General features: G+C 41.3%; 3 protein-coding genes across 3 annotated transcripts in view; 1 reads left to right on the forward strand and 2 right to left on the reverse strand.

Moving 5' to 3' along the window:
• Positions 1 to 20,629, reverse strand: part of LOC132991770 (histidine-rich glycoprotein-like) — a 393,411-nt gene that overhangs the window by 60,407 nt on the left and 312,375 nt on the right. The gene's annotated exons all lie outside the window — the stretch shown is intronic.
• Positions 425 to 20,144, forward strand: pld6 (phospholipase D family, member 6). The gene is given in 6 exon segments (XM_061060299.1): positions 425 to 584; positions 587 to 618; positions 621 to 739; positions 14,646 to 14,828; positions 16,127 to 16,356; positions 18,693 to 20,144. Coding segments are annotated over 6 exon segments (927 nt in total). The 5' UTR covers positions 425 to 463; the 3' UTR covers positions 18,935 to 20,144.
• On the reverse strand, positions 6,745 to 11,890 carry LOC132991505 (transcription elongation factor 1 homolog). The gene is made up of 4 exons (XM_061060292.1): positions 11,815 to 11,890; positions 11,381 to 11,517; positions 11,214 to 11,284; positions 6,745 to 8,049 (listed from the first exon to the last, which is right to left on the reverse strand). Exons 2-4 carry the CDS (start codon positions 11,494 to 11,496, stop codon positions 7,985 to 7,987), a joined length of 252 nt encoding a protein of 83 aa, XP_060916275.1. The 5' UTR covers positions 11,497 to 11,517; positions 11,815 to 11,890; the 3' UTR covers positions 6,745 to 7,984.

Genomic DNA, 20,629 nt, shown 5'->3' on the forward strand with positions numbered 1-20,629 from the left:
AACATTCTAAGCCTGAAAATTTTAGCAGGCTTTGGTTATTCCTTGCAAGGCTGTTGCACAGGATTGCATTATATATTGCCGGTCTGTCTGGCCCTATTATGAAGAATATTATAGAGGGACAGACGCAGTCACAAAACATCATGGATTAAGGCCTCATAATAGGATTCTAAAACATTTTTATCAATTAATGTCACCCCGGGGACATAAAACAATCATGGATTATGTTCAATTAGCTCTCCAGTGATAACACAAACGTCTTGTGTAAACCGCCCGAGGAGAAACCATACTCCTTCTCAATGAGACCCGTTGAGGTCCCCGAACCCCAGCTTGGGGACCGGTGCACTATAGGGCATGCTCTCCGGCGTCAGGCATGGACTACAGAGAGAGAGGGAGAGAGAGAGAGAAAGAGAGGAAAAGGGGAGGAGGGGAGGAGAGGTGAGAGGTTGCAGCGGAGTTGCATGGGATGCTGCTGCTGCTGATGCTGCTGCAGAGGCTCCATCCATCCGTCCACCCATCGCTCCATCCCTTCCCTCCCTCGAAGAGAAAGCAGAAAACAAGGAGTGGTTATGTGATTCCCCATAAGCAGGAGGAGAAGCGCACAGGAGAGAAAGGAATAGCAGGGAGAGGAGGAGGGGGGGGGGGGGCGTTTCCCTGCACGGTATAGCCTATTCTCACTCCTCAGCATGGATACAATGTGATGCATATGGGGCTGCTTCTTCAGGGAAAGGTGGACACAGCGGTAAGTTTGACATTTTCTGGTGTTATTTTAGCATGAGGAGCGTTTTGGACACAGTTGACAGCGCGGCGTTTTTTCAGGGGTCCTATCACTTTGGACTGCCCTGATATTAAGAGACATTTGTTGATAAACCCCGAAGTCAAGAAACATTAAGTAGATTTAGGCTTTAGGCTAAAAAAAAGAGGTGGTTTGTAGCAGTGTGCGGCGTGGGATTTACGCACGATCAATTAGTCCCTGGCACGCTTAATAATTTGATAACTAAAAACGGGTTGGTCCCATTTGCCTCACTCCCAAGTTCCCCATCGACCGACTTGATGAGGGTTGCACCTGAACACAGCTTAATATGTAACCAGCAGCATGTGTCAACGTGGCTTCCCCCCTTCCTTCCTTTGTAGCCTGTTGGAGCAGAGACAAAGATGGTTCAACTCTCCCTGCGAAGGGTTAAAGATTCAATCCACGCTTGCCACTCTGAACTGGGTTCTCCTTGTCAGTGGGAGCGGATGTATTTACAAACAAAGAAAGCTTAATATCCACGCGTGTCACGTAGGAGACAGGTGCTGGTCAATGTGCATTTTTACAGTGCTTGTGTGTGGTTGTCTGCTTATCTGGGCTAGTAGGCCAAATAGAGCCTTTATGATGCATTTAGGCCCCAGAGGGAGATTAAGGAAACTCTGATAAGTTTGCCATTGAAAGTTTTTTTTAAAATTCTGCACTCTGGGCTGAATTTGTTGCAATAGCCATCGCTGGGTTGTTTACTTTACTGTCTGGGTAGTGACTATTAGATTCCACAGTGCAGCCAAAATGACTGCAAAGATTTGCTGTTGCAGGCATAAGCATAAACATCTTCATAACAGCGCCTTTAGTTCCAAGCAATTAAGCAGTGATGTGCAAGCAGCAAAGCCCAGCATCCTGCTCAGTCTGTCTCCATCCCTCAGCCCTCAGCTCTTGTCTTCGCCTCTGGCACTGCCACTTGTGATTGTGAAACACCAGGTACATTAAAGGATTGATAAGCCAGGCACAAATATGACAACCAGACCGAGCGTGTTTCTTTTTATTCGCTCCCCTCCAGCTGGAGCCAACTCACTTTCAATCAAGTCAATTCAGGAAATGGATTTTCTTATAAAAGCGAGCCAGATGTCCATCACCGTGAAGTAAAGTTCTTATTAGGTCCATGCAGCTTTTTCTTGGGGCCGAGGGTGTCATTTTAAACGTGTGGGCACGGGGGTCAGATATGAATGAGTAGTAAAGAACAGAAAATAAAGCCTTTACTGTCTTTTTTTTTACGATGACATTCGCTGTGCCTCTCCTTGAAAATCACATTAACTACACGTCTGCATGCATTCAAACAGACAAATGTCATTGCAATAAAAAAGATGAACAAAAAGAAAAGCTGTTATTAACAAGTGCATTAAGCGCAGTCACAAGTGTTACTTGAGCTTTGGGATATTGTTGCACAAAAAAACTACAGTGTCAAATAAACAAAAGGCCTGTTTCATGCATTCAAAACGGCTCCTGCAGGCACACCCATCTATTCCAGACTCCCTCCCACACACACACACACACACACACACAAACAGATAAAAACTACATGCCTCTAAATTAGACAGAGACACTCGAGTGACACGGAGCAGACACACACTGGTCCTGTGTAGTGAGGAGGGCAGCAGCGGCGGCAGCAGCAGGGTGTATTTTTACACCGGATCCCTGACACCTCCGTACATCTCTTCACAGCTCTTAGTGAGAACAGAAGACACGTCCACTTGAGTTGTCATCATCGGCGGCCCAGACATGGACAGTTGGGATAGAGGAAGATGCAAGAGGTGAGGAGAGAGAGAGAGAGAGAGAGAGAGACAGAGAGGAAACTAGGTAATGAGGGAGACGAGTGTCAGCATCTTCTCTTGCTTCAGTTTTGGCACTTCCTTTTGCAGGGACAGCGGGATAGCATGTAGACAGACACAGGTGCGAGTGGGGTGAGAGCACTGTCACCCGCAAATGGGAACTTTCCCAGAACTGTCAGGTTGCATGGTGTGCAGCTTTGATCACAGAGACAGATGTATGGTTAATGCACGTGTCTGAGCGGATAAACAAGCTGATCTGAGGATGAGCAAGCTGGGGCGAGAGGGGGGTTAAAAAGGGTAAACACAAAGACGGAGGCGAGATCTCGATGATTAGAGAGGAAAGGTTAAGGGGGGGGGGAAGATGTGAGAAGGAGGGAAAAAGAGAGAGAGAGAGAGAGAGAGAGAGAGAGAGAGAGAGAGAAAGTCGAGTCGTATCGGGGAACTAGCCAGCATTACCCAGGGGGAGCTGTCTGTGGTGCTGATGCAAAAAAAAAAAAAAAAACACCCCCCCTTTTCCCAATGACTCTCCCTCTCTTCTCCTCAGCTGTTGATTGACAACTACTGTGTCTCTAATTGGCAAGTGTGGATGGGGGAGAGTCAGGCTTATTCTCCATGGGACAGAGCAAAAAATAAATAAAGGGAAAGAAGTGTGTGAGTGTGAGTGTGAGTGAGTGTGTGTGTGTGTGTGTGTGTGTGTGTGTGTGTGTGTGTGTGTGTGTGTGTGTGTGCTACCAGAGTCTCCGAATAAGAAGTGAGAGGAGGAGACAAAGATAGGTAGACAGAGGAGGAAAGGAGAATGTAATGAAAGGAAAGCATGAAGGTAAGGGCTGAACATCTGTTTGATAATCAGTGTCTCCCCTCAGTGCAGTCTAACACACACTGACACCTATTTGATAATTGGTGAGCCTGCCCTCTCCCTCAGCACCGGGCTAAACGGTTGCTTGATACCAGGGAGAGCAGAGGGACTAGCTGTTGGCAGTGCAATCTGTTTACTCTGTGCAGCTCAGGTAAAGATGCATTGTCGGCTGCCTGCATGTCTATTTTTTTTGTGAGTGTGTGGTGGTGGCTATTGCATAAAGCCTACAATGTTGTAGTCCCCCCCCCCCCCCCCCCCCCACTGTGCACAAGACATGACTTGAAGCGTGCACAAAGTGTGTATTACAGTGTAACCTCCTGAGCAGTGCTGCTGCATTGTTTTTTTTCAAGGATAAATACGATGTGTTTTGTGTCTCTTATCCTAGGTGCTATCCTGAAAGATTTGCCTCCGCACAGACCTCCTCCTTCCTTCCCTCCACACTGCGATCATACTCAGAGAGCTGAAGAGGCTGAAAAAGGATGCACACAGAGAAGAAGAAGAATGGAGGAAACCAGGAGAGAAAAAAAAAAGTAATGGAAGTGGAGGAGGTGGGACTCTTTGCTCCGGTCTCGACCACGGGTATTCTTGGGTTGATAATACAGATGTGGATGTTATTGCTTGAGAATACGCGTAGTCGAGTGGAAGCTTTGTCATCTATAAGGGTCCAAAAAGCAGAGCTCTATTCAGTAAAGCACAATAGCAGACACATATAAATGTGTAGACGGGACGAGGAGGTGGCACAGACATGGGATGGTTTTTAATTAAGCACCCAGAGGTGACTTTTTTTTTTTTTTTTTTATAGGAAAGGGCTTATTTTGTTCTATCAGAAAAGGCTTTTTAAATAGAACGCAATCAGGGGCCAGCCAAATCAAATCCAGCCACTGAAAAGGTTTTATCATCGTAGCTTTATCAACCATGTCACTCTTCACACCTGTGGAGGAAATGAGTTTGTTTCGCCGCCCAATTTCAGCCTCTCCTGCAGGAGGGGTGGGGGCTCGCACCATGCCACTAAGCTAAACCCCCCCAGGCATTAGTTCAGGGAGCTTAACACAAAAGTCTTCAGACTCAGACGTTAATTCCAAACCTTCTTGATTACATACCCTTGTCAGTCAGTCGAGCACACAAGTGAGCCCATAATCTTATCAGTTGATGAATGTCTTTCACAGCCCTTCACACTCTGCACCAAACATTTCCCTCATTCTGAACGGGAATTTTTAAGTTTGCAAAAAAAAAACAGCTTTATTTTTTTATTTTTATTTTTTGTGGGACGGAAATGCCACGGGATGGTAGATATTTGTGCATAACCATCATCCCGCTGCTGCCTCTACTTTCACACTCCTATTTTCTGTCTTCCTGGCTCATGCTAAAAATGTGCAAAGAGTTTGATGCCTGTAGCAGCAACAGGAGACAGTAACACATGAGGACATGTCAAGGCTTGCACCCGTTGCTGACATTTCAGCTTTCGGCTCAGCTGACTGGCTGTCATAATGGAGACTCACACACATACATTCACACACACACACACACACACACACACACACACACACACACACATATATATAAACTGCACGAGGGTTCACATGATCTACATGCCTGTAGGGAAATAAGGGATTGATGGGTCTTAAGAAAACCAGCATTCAGATCCCCACACATACATATTTGGATGCACACACATTGCAGCGAGGTTCACTGGGTCCATGTGCCAGTGGGGAAATAAGGGATTGATTGATTTTATGGGTAACTATTTTTAGTCAGAATGATGGATGTTTATGTCTTTTATCGATCAAGTTGAGGTGCAGGTCTGAAGAATTCAGAGAGTCAGAGCATGCTGATTAATCAGGTAGCGGTGGAGTTGGAATAAAACATCCAGAAATACATTTTAGGTACATTAGCATTATTGCTAAGTACCATAAATTAAAATCTCAAAGTTTCATTGCAAATTCAGCAATATATTAGCATCTGTTTGCGAATGTGCCTGTGATGAATTACACTCTCATCGCTTACTACTCCATGATTTCTTACTCCTGCGTAAGCAAATCTCTTATTTATTAGCACAGTAAGTAATTATAATTTATACACATTTCACACTGACGTGTAAACTTGTTGATTTGGCAAAGCTGTTTCTGTGGTTTTGTGTGTATTTGTGTATGCATGTGCATGTGTGTGTGTTCTAAGCAACAAAATGACTATTGTGAGCACAGCTCCAGGTGCCTAGCAACCGAATGGCTCTGTTTCCTTGGCAACAGTTGCCTCGCACTCACTGTGTGGGTGATTGGCAGCCTTGACAACGGAGACGGAGTGACACTTGACCTCGCGTGCTGAATGGGAGAGGAGAAAGAAGGAGCGAGAAATAGAAGAGAGAGGGGGAGGCAGTGGGAGGGGACGAGCACAGACAGATGAGAGACTAAGTGATAATCATTCTCTATTGTAATCATCCTCCAGCATGTTTCATAAGGCGTCGGCAATACCACTCCAGCTGGGGTCCATCATCAAACACAATGCACGGTGAAGGGGCGCGCATGCACGACGCACTCCTTCCTGGGTGGAGAGCCCAGGCAGGCACTCCACATCTCATCTATTATCACTCAGCTCTGCCTGGTGCACAGCCTCACTACACTGTGTCTGCTTTCATTTGTGAGCCGCTACATCCTGCGCTCAGCGGGCATGAATGGATACTGGACTCCTGAAAATGTGTCACGGTCACAGATGCCACAGGAGAGTAGATCAGAAGCCGTGCACAGAGACGCTTTACTTTGAACGTGGCACTTCCACTGCTGTTTGACACCTTTGAATTGAAGTGGTGTAATTATTAAAAATGTGTTTTTTGGTCGTTCTCCATCCCATTCTCTGGCTGAGGGGATCCCTTTGTACCAGGTTTATCAAAAAAACATGTTTTTCTAGGCTGGCTACACCTGTGTTAAATGATGGGAGGGAAAAGTAGAGAACAGAAAGATCAAATAAAACAACATATTTGGAGAGTAAGCCTTTTCTTTAATTTTACACTCTTGTATTAAGTCAACACAAGGCTATTTAAATTTAACTGTTAGTTTTTAATTTGTCACCAGCTGGTTATTCTCTTTCTCATTCTTTAGGAGACAATCACAACCTTTGATTTCCTAGTTATAAAAAAAGCTTCATATATTGACATTACAACATACTCCTACATATTGAAATTCAAAGATCGGATACCTGTGTGGTTCAGGTTGTAGCTTTTTTTGTCCTGTGTAAACCGTTGTAATGATCTCCCTTTAACTCTATTAAAACAAAAGGACATTCACCTTATCATAACACAATAAACTGAAAACCAACCAACATTTCTGTTGTCAAGTCTTATTGCTTGTTTATTTCCAAGTTCACACGTTTCAAATTCAGAGGGTTAAAAAACATACAGCTTCATTTAAAGCTTTTCAACACTGATGGCTCTTGCATAGTAAAGACATTTCCATTACTAATGCTTGATTTAAGGATAAGATCACACAGTCTGTACACACATCTTTAATAAAAAACTTCTTTTTTGTCTTTTCAAAATGTTTATTTTGAGAAATTGTAAGCTTAAGACAATCAACTGAAACAAAATGAATGATTAGAGAGCAATTCAAAACTTAGCAGCTAAGCATAAACCTTGTACATTTTCATCCCTGTCATCAGCGGCATGACCTGATGTGACATGTCTGTCTGTAAGGAGGACGCCGAGAGCTGTGGGTAATTACTACTGTCAACACAAACTGTAACATCCTGCCTCAACAGGGGAGAAGTTCACTATTACACTACACTTTGTAAAGTCTGATGGTGTAGCCTTCCCTGAAAATGTTCCTCTCCCACCAGGTCCTGCAGCTAGTTTCAGAGTGTTTGATAGGGAATGAGTTTGGAATCATTTTTAAAGGAAATTCTGATTTTTAACTTTTTCTGTATAGATCAACACTTTCACGTCTCACTCGCACAATCCAACAGAAACACTTCTCACTTTCAAATGGATTTCATATTAAAATGCCAAGATGGGATCCCAGTTTGTTTGTTTTTTTGCAACTAGAGGCCTCTTAGAGAATAGAGATTTTCAAGCAGCTTACAATATCTCAACGTTGCAAAGAATAAAAATCAAGGAACACATTTCTGTTTAAATTTAACCACTACTCATTTGAGGCTCGTTTACCCTGCATCTAAAACATCTCTGAGACCCATCAAATAAAACGAAACAACATAGAAAGCCTCGCTCAATGTGCAAGGACTAAAATCAGCCATCGCTGCAAATCACAAATTATGTAACAAATCAGATAATGAAGAATGAAAACTAGGGTTGTTGCTTACACAGAAAGGGGAGAAATCAGAAGAGATCGGGAACACTTGAGAGCAGCTCTGAGGCTGAAGACCTCATCAGTAGAACTGCTGTTCACACAGCTGTAAAACTCAAGTGACCATATGGGAAAACTGAATAATTCAGGTTTCTGAAATGTCCCCTGACCAGCTTGATCCTAATGGGCCCGCGTTCACCAGCCACATCATCATCCTCCCCATCATCCTCCCCCTGCTCCGGAAGGACATTAGGCTCAACTAGGGCTACTGATTGGCGGCTTCACAGGCATCTATCCAGTCACTGTACACGTCAACCGGCTCGGACAGATCTGAAGAGCAACAAGTTAAGGACAAAAGGAATTCTGTTGCCTACATGAAAGTTCACAAAAAAAAAAAGCACAACAACCTAAAGATGGTAAATCAATACAGAAATCAAGACCAAATGTGAATATCTTGTTTGTGTACTACACTGCGGGTAAGCATTAGTTCTCCAGTAAAAACTGGATTTTGATGTGATATTCGTTTCTATATTAATCATAATATTTATAATCCAGAAAAAACTGTCACTTCCAGAGGGCAGAGGGCAAAGGTCGTGGGGGGGGGGGGGTGGGGGTGGGGGGGACATTACTTCATTACCACGTTGTTTGCTGTGCCGTTAGCTGGTGGCTAATGGCTGATCATACTTTGATATCAGCTCCATGCACAGACTGCACATTAACACAAACGGCTAACATGGAGCATGATGTCAATTTAGAATATGTTGAGTTTAAAGTCAACACTAACATTATACATTTCTTTAATAAAAACAGTCTCATTAAAAACCAAGCGGAGTAACAGGTTGTTCTTATGCTGCCTTTAAAATAACAAAAACATGTAACAGAGCCTTGTTCCCCCCCCTTCTGAATGCATGTAGTCCCACCAAAGAGCACCATCAATACACTTTCAAATTCTAAGCACACCAAGCTCTTTATTTTCAGTATTTTATTTTTCATCTCACTTACCTAAAAGCAAAAACTAAAAGGTTTGTTTGTTGATATATTCAACAACTGTTATTAGATTCAAAAACAATACCTCTAATAGTGCTGTGAGATCCTCAGGGGTGATGTAGTTCTTTTTTTTTAACACAGTTTAAAGCTTATACAGAGAAATACTTTGTGTGTTTTTTAACTATGAGGTGTTACACTGTGATAACTAGGGGGTTGAGGTTGGATAGCATGGACATTGGACACAAGCTATATTTAAATTTTACAGATGAGACAGCTCACTGAGGATGTAGTTAAAGCCGCCTCCGTGACAACTGACCAACTCTGATTAATGATGAAAACCACGGGCTATGCATGACCAGAACTAGTCCAGGACAATTTGTCAGATCACAAAGAAAGAAAATACAGTCCTCAGCTGATCCATTTGTCACACGTAGTCATTAATACTAATATAAATAAACAACGACTAGCTTGTTATATCTATATTGTGTTGGTATCATACAGTTCAATCAATCAATTTTTATCTGTATAGCGTCAACTCATAACAAGTGTTATCTCGAGACACTTTACAAAAAGCAGGTAAAAGACCTTACTTATTGTTATGTTACAAAAAGCAGGTAAAAGACCTTACTTATTGTTATGTTACAAAAAGCAGGTAAAAAGACCTTACTTATTGTTATGTTACAAAGATCCGGCCTATCCATCATGAGCACTTTAGCAAAGCAGCAAAAGTTACAGTAAGAAAAAACTGCTTTATTAAAAGGCAGAAATCTTTGGCCGGATCCCCGGCCTTGCACTCAGTATTTTGTTGTAGTGGATGAAAGAGGCCTCTAGGAAGAGAAGTTCAAGCCCTTGCAGCTTCCTATGCGCCACCCGGCTGACATAATACAGCATGAAGTGGGTGTTAAGATTGTTGAAATGCAAGTTTTGGAAAGCTACAGCGATGCAAAGACAACCCACTCTTACTTGGCATACGAAAGGTGTTCGGGGGGGGGGGGGGGGGTCCTAAAGCTATTTGACTATCTCTACAAGTATTACTGATGCAGTATGGTAGCCTTTTAAGTGAACCTGGCTCCCCCCTACCTGTCTGACCTCCTCCACCGACACACCCCCACCCGCACTCCCACCCTCTAGAACTCTCTCCCAAAAAACATTTGAGACTCCCCCACATTCACTTCCTTCAAGAAATCCCTGAAAACTCACCTCTGCAACACTGCCTACAACCACTAACTCCCATCCATTGCTTATTCGTTGTGCTGTGCTAGTTGTTGTTGTTTTTTTCCTTGTGAAAGCGTCTTTGAGTATCTAGAAAAGCACTATAATATTCCTCTTCCTGCATTTTATCCCATCTCTCCCCCTATCCCTTCCCAAGCCCGGCGCAGTCTAGGCCTGTGAAGGCTGTTTTGTCATGAGCCGGGGATCCGGCCGAAGATTTCTGACTTTTAATAAGGCAGTTTTTTCTTAGCACTGTAACTTTTGCTGCTTTGCTAAAGTGCTCATGATGGATAGGCCGGATCTTTGTAACATAACAATAAGTAAGATCTTTACCTGCTTTTTGTAACATAACAATAAGTAAGGTATTTTACCTGCTTTTTGTAAAGTGTCTCAAGATAACACTTGTTATGAGTTGACGCTATACAAATAAAAACTGATTGATTGGTTGAATTGATATATAAGACTAATTTATTATTATTATTGTTATGTTTAAAGCTCCTTTAAATCCTGGACAGCCTATATTTAATTTTTTCTGCTGCGATCATTAAAGACCAAAATCAAACTGATCTGATCTTCTTTTGACACAGTATGAGACAGAGAAAGTGGTGCAGTTTCTAAATGTGTGTCATGTATGAGTTTCTAAATGTGTGTCATGTGTGAGTTTCTAAACGTGTGTCATGTATGAGTTTCTAAACGTGTGTCATGTGTGAGTTTCTAAATGTGTGTCATGTGTGAGTTTCTAAACGTGTGTCATGTGTGAGTTTCTAAACGTGTGTCATGTATGAGTTTCTAAATGTGTGTCATGTATGAGTTTCTAAACGTGTGTCCTGTGTGAGTTTCTAAATGTGTGTCCTGTATGAGTTTCTAAATGTGTGTCATGTGTGAGTTCCTAAACGTGTGTCATGTGTGAGTTCCTAAACGTGTGTCATGTATGAGTTTCTAAACGTGTGTCATGTATGAGTTTCTAAACGTGTGTCATGTGTGAGTTTCTAAACGTGTGTCCTGTGTGAGTTTCTAAACGTGTGTCCTGTGTGAGTTTCTAAATGTGTGTCCTGTGTGAGTTTCTAAATGTGTGTCATGTGTGAGTTCCTAAACGTGTGTCATGTGTGAGTTCCTAAACGTGTGTCATGTGTGAGTTTCTAAACGTGTGTCATGTATGAGTTTCTAAACGTGTGTCATGTGTGAGTTCCTAAACGTGTGTCATGTGTGAGTTCCTAAACGTGTGTCATGTGTGAGTTTCTAAATGTGTGTCATGTATGAGTTTCTAAATGTGTGTCCTGTGTGATAAAGGATACAGGTAATAGGGGTCTGGAACTCCTCCAGACAGACAGTGCATGATATTATCCCAGTATTCCTGGTCCTCTCCCTGTTAACAAACATACAAAAGTTAGAAACCAGTGGATAAAACTGGAGGCTTTGTTACTCCGGGGGGTAGGTAGGTGCAAGGTGGCGTTGTACGTACATTTTGACGTCACAGGACTTCTCGTGGTTGCAGAAAGGACAGGTGAACTGAGAGTCCAAATCTCCCGTCATCTTCTTCTTAGGAGGAGGTTTTCTTTTGGACTTGCGTCGACCCATAGCGCACAAAGTGAATCAAGTCTGAGTGAGAATGAGACACAAAACAAACCAGGTACACTCAGAGAGAAGAACATATGCGGGGAGAGACAATTAGCTTCTATACTTTCCGTCCTCCAGTCAGCAGCTGCTCTAACATAATTGTTGGCAATCAAAGTTAGCATGCTAATGTTAGCATGGTTGTTGTTGATCTCCTAATACAACGAACATAAACTGCCTGAAATTAAATTAATTTTAATAAGAAAGCGTCTCTCGTTATAGCTCGACAATATAGCCTTGCGATTTCTTTATGTTGCAACTTGAGAGTTCAACGATGTTTACCTGTGGTTGTTGGAAAAATACACGTTGCAACACCGAGAACAGAGTCTTTCCACAAGACCCGGCGCCGGTATCTGTTCGAGTTAAATGATTGGAGGACAGGCTAGTGTTGCGCGGCCATTCATTGGCTGTCGTAGAATGTCAATCAAGTTGATTGGATGTGACGTAGAAATGTCTGATGCTGCATTCACGTGCTCCTCGGATGGTGGAATTTCTGCTTTCGTAAGTCGTTCTTCCAAAATCAGTGTGTTTGTGATTTTCAGTTCGGAAATTCGGAACTCGGAGTGATGTATTAAAAGCTAAAACGAAGAAAGATTTGTGAAATGTGGCTGTTAAAAGTTATATTTGACCAAAAAGTTGATGTGCAATACCTGAATTAATAAAAAGTATTTTAACATTAATAAAACATATTTTGCCCCCCCCCCAAGTGATGACGATACTGACGTCAAGTCGACAACTTGGGCACCTCATTCTTTTCCGAGTTTCCGAGTTGTTGTTTCGACTTGAGCAGGTGTTCATGTGCATTTTACAACTCGGAAACCCGTTTTTCCGATGTGTCCGACACCACGTGAATGCAGCATAACACAGCCTACTCCCGCGCGGTGGCGATAGAAGCTAAACTCTCAGGTAAAAACGCCCTCATGCTTTATGCAAAGACCTGACCTCCGACTTCTTTTTAAAATAACTTTTGGAAATGTAAAGTTTGTACCTTTTATCAATAAGTCGGCAGTCAGCGTCATGTTGTAGCTTAAATATAATGATATGTGGTTTAATATAAAGTTAAAATAACCCACTTTTCGACATCTACAATGCTAGTTAAATTAAGTTTTTTTTCATGGTCAAAATTAGTCTTTTCTGCTCAGCATTATATGAAAGTAGCGTTATATTTAATTCAGCTTCAGAAAACGTTTCTATGTATGTTAAGCAACTTATCAAATATAATCATATAATGTTTAATATCAATTAGAAAGTCAGCAGATGTCACATGCAGAATTATAGATGATCTTTGTTTTCATTCGTTGTCTGATCTGCTGAATTTAACCTCAAGTTTGTTTATCATTTTGCTTTTTAAATGTCAGATGAACATTTTAGATTGAAATGCATATATTCATGCATACACTGTTAGTAGGCTACATGTGTATTTCCTTAATCCTTTTATTTTAACCCTTACAGGTTTGTTCAACTTGCATAATAATAAGAATCTTCATATACATACATCATAAACACTGAATGATGATCCTCTGCTTTCCTGTATTTCTAGATTCTTTACCTTAGACAACCCCATTTTCTAAGAAAGTTAGGTTAAAATATTTATGAAAACAGAACGTGATTATTTGTAAATCAGCGAAACCCCTTATTTGATTTAAAATATAACACAGACAGACAGCATACTTAATGTTGAAACTGAGAAATGTTAATGTTTTTATAAATGGATATGCCTAATTTGAATTTGATGGCACCAACAAGTTTCCAAAAAGTTAGGACAGTGGCAAGAAAAGACTTGGAAAGATGCGATATGCTTAAAAAAACATCTCAATTAATGAGGTTAACATGTTAGTAACACGATTGAGTACTTCTGAAGTATTTGGGGAGGGGCTCAACTCTTAAAAATTGTGTTTTTTAACATAAAAATTGACGGCTATGGTATATATTCTACATAATAAATGATTCAGAAATTCTGAAGAAATCTGTGTATGCAGGGGACAAGGCAAAAAACACAATGTTGGGTGGCTGTGATGTTTGGGCCGTCAGACGACGCTGCATTAAAAAGAGATTCAGTTCAGTAGTTGACATTTCCACTTCCAACAGTCATCGTCTTGAGCTGGAACTCTACCAGGCAGAGAGGAAACCGTGTATAAACCAGATCCAGAAATGCTGCCACCTGCTCTGGGTACATGCTCGTTCAAAAGAACTGAGACAAAGTGGAAGACTGTCCTGAAGTCTGACAAGTCAAAATGTGACTCTGTGTTTTTGTGCTAGAGAAGAGAGGGACCATCATTTTGTTTTTAAAAATCAGTGCACAGTTCTTAAGCCAGCATCTGTGATGGTATGAGGGTACATTAGCGGACATGGCGGGGTTAACCTGCACATTTGTGAAGGCACCATTAATGCTGAACCATATACTATAAAGGTTATGAAACAACATTAGCTGCCAAGTAGGCAACAGATTTTAAAGGCAAGGCCGTGCATATTTAAGCAGGCCTTGTCAAACCGCATTAAGAACGTAATTACAGCAGCATTGCAGCAAAGTAAAGGAGTCCGGTTGCTAAACTGGCTTTCCTGCAATCCGGTCATGTCACTCATTGAAAATGATTTGAACACGAACTGTAAAATATGTCAAAGGTTACCCCAGCTGAAATCCTACATTGAGAATGGACTGGTAAAATATTCCTTTGTCAAACTTACAGTAATTGGTCTCCTCGGTGTGGTTACAAGAAACAGTGATGCAACAGAGTAGTAAACATGATCCTATCCCAACCTTTTCTTTAAATGTGTTGCTTGCACATTCAAAAATGGGGAAATAGTTTCCAAGAAACATTTCAATTTCTTACTTTCAACATTTGACATGTTGGCTTTTTGCTATTTCAATTAAAGGGTGTTTCAATGTTTTGTAAATCACCACTTTCTGTTTTTTAATTCACATTTTATTCTACATCCCCCAACTATTTAGGAATTTTGATTGAACGATAAAGTAAAGAATATAGTGACAGAGAAGATCATGATTTAGTGTTTATGAGGTGCTATGTATGAAGACTCTTATTATTATGCTGCTGACACAATATGAACATGCTATGTTAGTCTAAAAGGTTTGTATGACATTGTTTTCTTATGAGGGAAATGTCAGCTGTATGGATGGTGAAGGTGGTCGGCCTGGGTTTAGTGGCCATTTCCCTCAGCGTGGAGCTGCTCGGCTGGCTCGGCCGTCGACTTAGGCCCCGAAAGATCCGCAATGAGGTCCTCTTTTTTCCTTCAGCGATGTCCTGTGTGGAGCACATTGTCAATCCCAATTCACCTTAGTAAGTGTGACAATTTCTATGTTGACTAATAGGAAGGAATGTACGATATATATTTCCTGGGTCGCTGCTGATGGTGTGATAATGGCCAACTGTGCAAAACTTCAAATAAGACAAGATGCTTTTAGGAAGTGGTTTAGTCAGTACAGATTAAAGGAAAGAATAAACAACAGTGATGTGGTGCATTGATCCATTTACTTCGGACCTCGGGTCTCGGAGCTGGGAATGACATCACACCAAGTTAAATGCGTTCCAGTTGCAAGGCGGACAAGCAACATTGACACCTCCAGGAATGCCTTTGTTTGGTCTGCTAACACCTGGTGATACTGTAGTAACACACTACCTGATACTTTGTGCACAAACATAACATGACAACATGTCTACAGATAGAACTTGCACAATACTTTGAGAATTATTGAATTACACTAAAAGAGGACTATGTCGCTAATAAACACAATGGTTACAGTTTAAACGTCGCTGTTGATGCATGTAGCAGCCATGTTGGATTTTAACTCTGACTTGGTAACTCAGATCAGATGCATTAGTCTGAGGTCCCACTTCGGGGGGGGGGGGGGGGGGGGGGGGGGGGGCGTTCCTGATGACGTATCTGACCGGTAACTCTGAATTTCTGACTCCTGATCTCAAATGGAACGCGCCATTAATAAGCCCACTGGTGCTTTTGTCAATACGAAGGCCTTTTTACGACCAGACCCTGACTGATATAACACAGACCTATCAGGGCCGATCACAGATATATTGGTATCAGTGTTCATGTTTTCCCAATATGTGATGATATGAAATCGCTTTCGCAGAACATAGAATCCAGAAAAGTTATTCTTGGGTAATTTAGAAACTGTCATCATGTGGTTTGTCCAGCAGGGCGCACACCATCTCCTTTCCTTCAGAATACTCTCAGCACTGTTTGCAGCACATGAAGCAGAGCGTCTCAGCCTAGAAAAGAGTGGTCATTCATAAACATTGATTCACTGTGTATGATAAACTTCAATATTCTTTAGATTCAAGATTTTTATTTGTCACATGCTCATACAGATGTGCAGTGAAATGTAAGTTATTTGTTTTAGAAACCTGACTGAACCTCTCTGTAGACATATAGGTGTGATATTGATGCAGTTTGATCCCTCTCATCGTTCACTCCATACGATGTACTGTATGAGTAGTCTTTCCCTTTTCGCTCTAAAAACTGTGTTATATATTAATATGATTCTGGATATGTGCACATTGTGAGGCTGTTAAAGATCAAAGGTTATGGTTAAAGGTGTTAATGTTCATTTCTCTTTCAGTACCTGTTTGTGCCCGTTTCCCCATGGTGTGGAGACGTCTTTCTCCCGTCTCCTCCGAATCCTCCTGTCTGCTTCCTCCACTCTGGACCTGTGTGTCTTTGCCTTTTCCAACATGGACCTCTGTAGGGCCGTACTAGCGCTGCACAACAAAGGTGTCATCATGCGAGTCCTCACAGACAAGGACTATGCCGCCATCACTGGCTCCCAGATAGGTGTTCTCCGCAAAGCCGGTAAGGGAAACCTTTTTATTTTTATTTTTATATGGTTACGTGCTTCAGGACTTTTGTGTGTGTGAGAAATCATCCACATGCAATAACAACAAAAAAAACTATAGGCCCAGGGGGTCATCTTTAGACCTTTTTAAAGTCATTTAAAGAAAGTCAAACCAACCGTTTTGGGGTGATTACTGTGGGCAACTTTACCTTGAGATACGGGAAAGGATGACGAGGATGTTGCTCACCAAAAGGTGCTCACTCTGTGTTCTTGAATCACAAGTGTCATTGTCGGTAAGCCCTGCAGGGTTTCCTAAGTGGGCGAAAATGGATAGCTGATAGGAATTGTCTGGTTGAATGAAGGTTGCCACCACAAGCGCTCCTGTGAGTCAAGAGTAATCATGTTCTAAGAGCTCTGAAAGATTTTGTGTCACGTGCCGGGCTCGCACTGTCTCTCTTCCTCTCTCAGCCTGCATTTAGTGAATTACTGCCTGTGCATATGGTTAACTAAGAATTAAGTAAGTACGAAATTGGCAACCAGGCAGTGAATTTTCATTAAGCAAAGTGTTTCTAAGAGTTTGTGTATGTTGACTGCAGACCTCACGAGAACCACTTTGGCACGAGGTACAATCAGCTTTCATCCTCAAATAGCTGATGGTGATTGGCACCTGAGCACCGCGCCTTGGCTTAGTTTGCTGTTACTGTTTGTTTTTGATACTCCAGAGTTTGCTTCAAACATTTCGGTCATTAAAAGCAATGTTGAGTGATACATGCACGCTCTGAAATAGCAGGGAGAGTAGTCTTAAAAGTGGCATCTTCTGGACTGTCTGTGCCATGGGGTCAAACGACCAAATACATGAAACCTGAATTACAAGAAGCATTTACTGTTTCAGGTCATTATTTTGGCTATCTTCACAATGATCTGAATATTCTGAAAGCAGGACATGAATCTCTGGAGAGAAATGCTCAGAAAATTGTCTCTTAAAAATCTGTTTCTGGTAATTGTTTTTCACTACTTGTTAAGGGCTGTGCTCTTACCATCGCATGAGAGAGCTTGCATGACTAATCGCTGTCTGGGTTTAGTCTGCAGTCCACTCTAAAAAATTGGTATTCTACAATGTGATGCAGGCTGATGTCAAATGTCCTTCAAAAGTAAAGCTTCTGTCCAAAAAAGTTTTCTGTGCACAAATAAAGAGAAAATGTTTTTTTTTTTTTTTTTTTTAGATTTAATTTGGGGCATTTTATGTCTTTATCGTAGAGATAGGACAGTGGATAGAGTGGGGAATGACGTGCGGGAAAGGAGTCACATGTTGGATTTGAAACCGGCCTGCCCGCTTTGGGGACTACAGCCTCCGTACATGGGGCGCACATCCGAACCACTCCCCCAAGAGAAAAGGTTTTGGAATTAAATATTTAAACATCTTTTTTATATGACTCCTGGAATAAAATCAATATCATGTTTTTGATTCATATTCTTAGTTTTTTTCATTTTGATACTCAGCAATAAGAGTAAATGATAACCTTTTTTTTATGCATAAGCTAATAACAGATTCAGTAAAACGTTGAATAAGTGCATACAGTAGCTTGGCATCTATACAATTATTGTAGAAGAATGTGTAACCTTTATAAACATATCAAAATGTTCATGCTCCTGTTAGGAGTGTTTGTATCTTATGACACAGTGAAATCATATTGATGCCTCAATATTAACAAGACCGTCAGCATGAAGATGGAATATTTTTATGTAGTTGTTTTTGTTGTTTGAAACTGCTGCTGGAGGCAGGTGTCAGACCAAGTGATTAACTGCACTCTGCAGGAACAGTTTTCTTTTTAAATATTTAATTTGATAGTTAAAAGAAAGGAAGCGGACGAGAGTTAGATAACGGGTACCTCTTTGTCCACAGGGGGCGCCAAAATACACACAAACCAAAAGTTCCACACAGGACCTTTAAAAAAAAGTCAACTAAGAGGAATAAAAAAGGCCTGGACTCTAAATTGAACCTCTGCATGATTTCTGTTTTTTTAAGAAATGACTTTCCTCTGCTCACAAAGATAAAAATAAAAAACTACAGTCTGTTGGAAGCTTTTGATGAAATGGTGATGCGGTGCGTTTGAAAAGTCCCTGTAGTGAAAGGGAATAGGTTTGAATGCATTTTATTACCTCAACATGTCAGGTGACTTCAACACCATTTATTTTGAAATGTTCATATGAGTGTTTTGACCCTAGAGAAGTTCCTATGACGTAACATTTCCAGCAGAGTATTTAAAGCTGATAGTCGAGTAGATCAACACATCTGTAGCGTTTTTAGAATATTTACCATGCTGCTCAGTGTCTATACCTCTCTGGTCCTCAGGGATCTGTGTGCGCTGCGACGGGGGCTCCAGAGGCTCCATGTACATGCATCACAAGTTTGCGGTGGTTGACGGCCGACTGCTCATCACCGGCTCCCTCAACTGGACGCTGCAAGCAGTGCAGGCCAACATGGAGAACGTCCTCGTCACTGAGGAGCCCGACCTGCTGCGACCGTTCATCAAGGAGTTCGACAGGTTGTGGGTTTGCAATGAGCCAGCCCAACATCACAGTCTTAACACTTAAAATTTAACTTTTTCTAGTTTCTCTGAAGATTTGTTCCGAGTGACAGTAGTACTACTCAAGATAACGGATGTTTCACGGCAGGCATTTGACCTCAGACAGACTTGAGCCTGATTTTGTCTCGCAGTGTGTAATGTGAGTTTCTGTTCCATTCAGTTGTTTCTCTAACATTATTACCAAAGTAATGCCCTGCAGTTGTTGTGTTGAGAACTGCCAAAAAATAAGATGACATCCACATTTTTTTTCCTTCAGTTTGAAAGACAGTACCTCTGTTTGTGTTAAGAAAGATTCTTTCTTTCTTTCCTTAATTAAAGTTAGAGGGTTTTTTTTTTTGACTTTTCAAAATATTACATTTTAATTGGTGACTGATCTCTTCTGAGCAGATCAAGTTAATAATATTTTTTAAATGCTTACTTTGTTATCAACAGTGTATTACATTACACATGTTCCCCGTCCAAACAAGGGATTATCCGGGCTAGTTTGGTATTGGAGTAATAAGGGATAATCTGGACTAGTTAAGGAATTTGAGTTTATTGCCATCAATTACAAAAGATAATACACAGTTCACCTCATGTAGTATAATGACACTAGGTTTAAAATCCAGTGTATTGTTTAAGGTGTGCCTCTGTGGTCTCAGGCACTATCATGTTTGCCAAGCACTAATAAAAACCCTCTTTCGTGCTGCAGTTTTGGCAAGCTTGTTGCATCATTGCCCTGCAGCTGTAGTTTTTCTCCTGCTCCGACATGAAAGCTCTTACAGCACAAATACATGCTGGTGTCCTCACTGCTGAAATAATATCAACATTTAAGGTTCGCAAAAGCAAGTCGAGAGGATGGGGGTTTGGACATGATTAATGTGCCTTGTTGTAAGACTACCCCTGCATTGCTCAACAGTCAGGCTGATGCCTGTTGATTAAGGCCTGAACTGGTTTGTCTCAGTGGAGTGTGTTAATATTTCAGCAGTTCAGATGTTTTAGTGAGGCGTACCAAATGAGAATTTTAGACCTTAGAAATCAGCTGCTATATTTTATCCACGGTGTGTGAGTGACCGATTACACTGAGAGGTCATGAGTTTGGATGCGTTGCTCGTGCGTAACGCCCTCGACATACAACACATGCTCGAGCAGAGCCGAGCCTCCTAAAGTTTGTAGAAACTGCGCAAGTTGGCTGATGAGTGACGCAACTATACCGGACAGGTGGGGATTTCACCTTCAAAATAAAAGACGCGCAGGACAAGTTTCTTTTTAAAAAAAAATGTATATATATATATATTTTTTTATTTTATTAAAATTATTTTTTTTAAATTAAAACAGAAACGATGGCAATGGGGAAAAAAAATACAAAGAAAAACTCTAAACATAAATTATTCAGAGGCTATATGTTCCCAAGCCTGCCTGCAAGTTCCCACTCAGCCACCCCCCCCCCCCCCCCAGTTTCGTACATGCATATATCCACACAAACCTATACATACCATACATATCAATCAATAATAATTGATTAATAAAAAAAAAATTAAAAAAATGAAGAATACAATTCATGCATCCATGTTATCCTAAAATATTTTCATGTTGGATAGACTATGGACTGACAAGCCCCTTAGGACAGGACAAGCTTTCACTAATCAATAGTAGTAGTACATTATCCTCTTAAAACATCACCAGAAACATTGTCATTTTCGCGTAAAGAGAGTCAAAGTGT

The sequence above is a fragment of the Labrus mixtus genome, chromosome 2, assembly GCF_963584025.1.
Source record: "Labrus mixtus chromosome 2, fLabMix1.1, whole genome shotgun sequence".
In the NCBI taxonomy this organism is placed as follows: domain Eukaryota; kingdom Metazoa; phylum Chordata; class Actinopteri; order Labriformes; family Labridae; genus Labrus; species Labrus mixtus.

Excerpts from the sequence above, each read along its gene's own strand:
- LOC132991505 (XM_061060292.1), bottom strand. The coding sequence starts at position 11,496 with ATGGGTCGACGCAAGTCCAAAAGAAAACCTCCTCCTAAGAAGAAGATG. Across the intron at positions 11,285-11,380 it reads AAGTCCTGTGACGTCAAAAT|GGAGAGGACCAGGAATACTG; the intron begins GTACGTACAACG and ends GTTTGTTAACAG. Across the intron at positions 8,050-11,213 it reads GTTCCAGACCCCTATTACCT|ATCTGTCCGAGCCGGTTGAC; the intron begins GTATCCTTTATC and ends GTTGCTCTTCAG.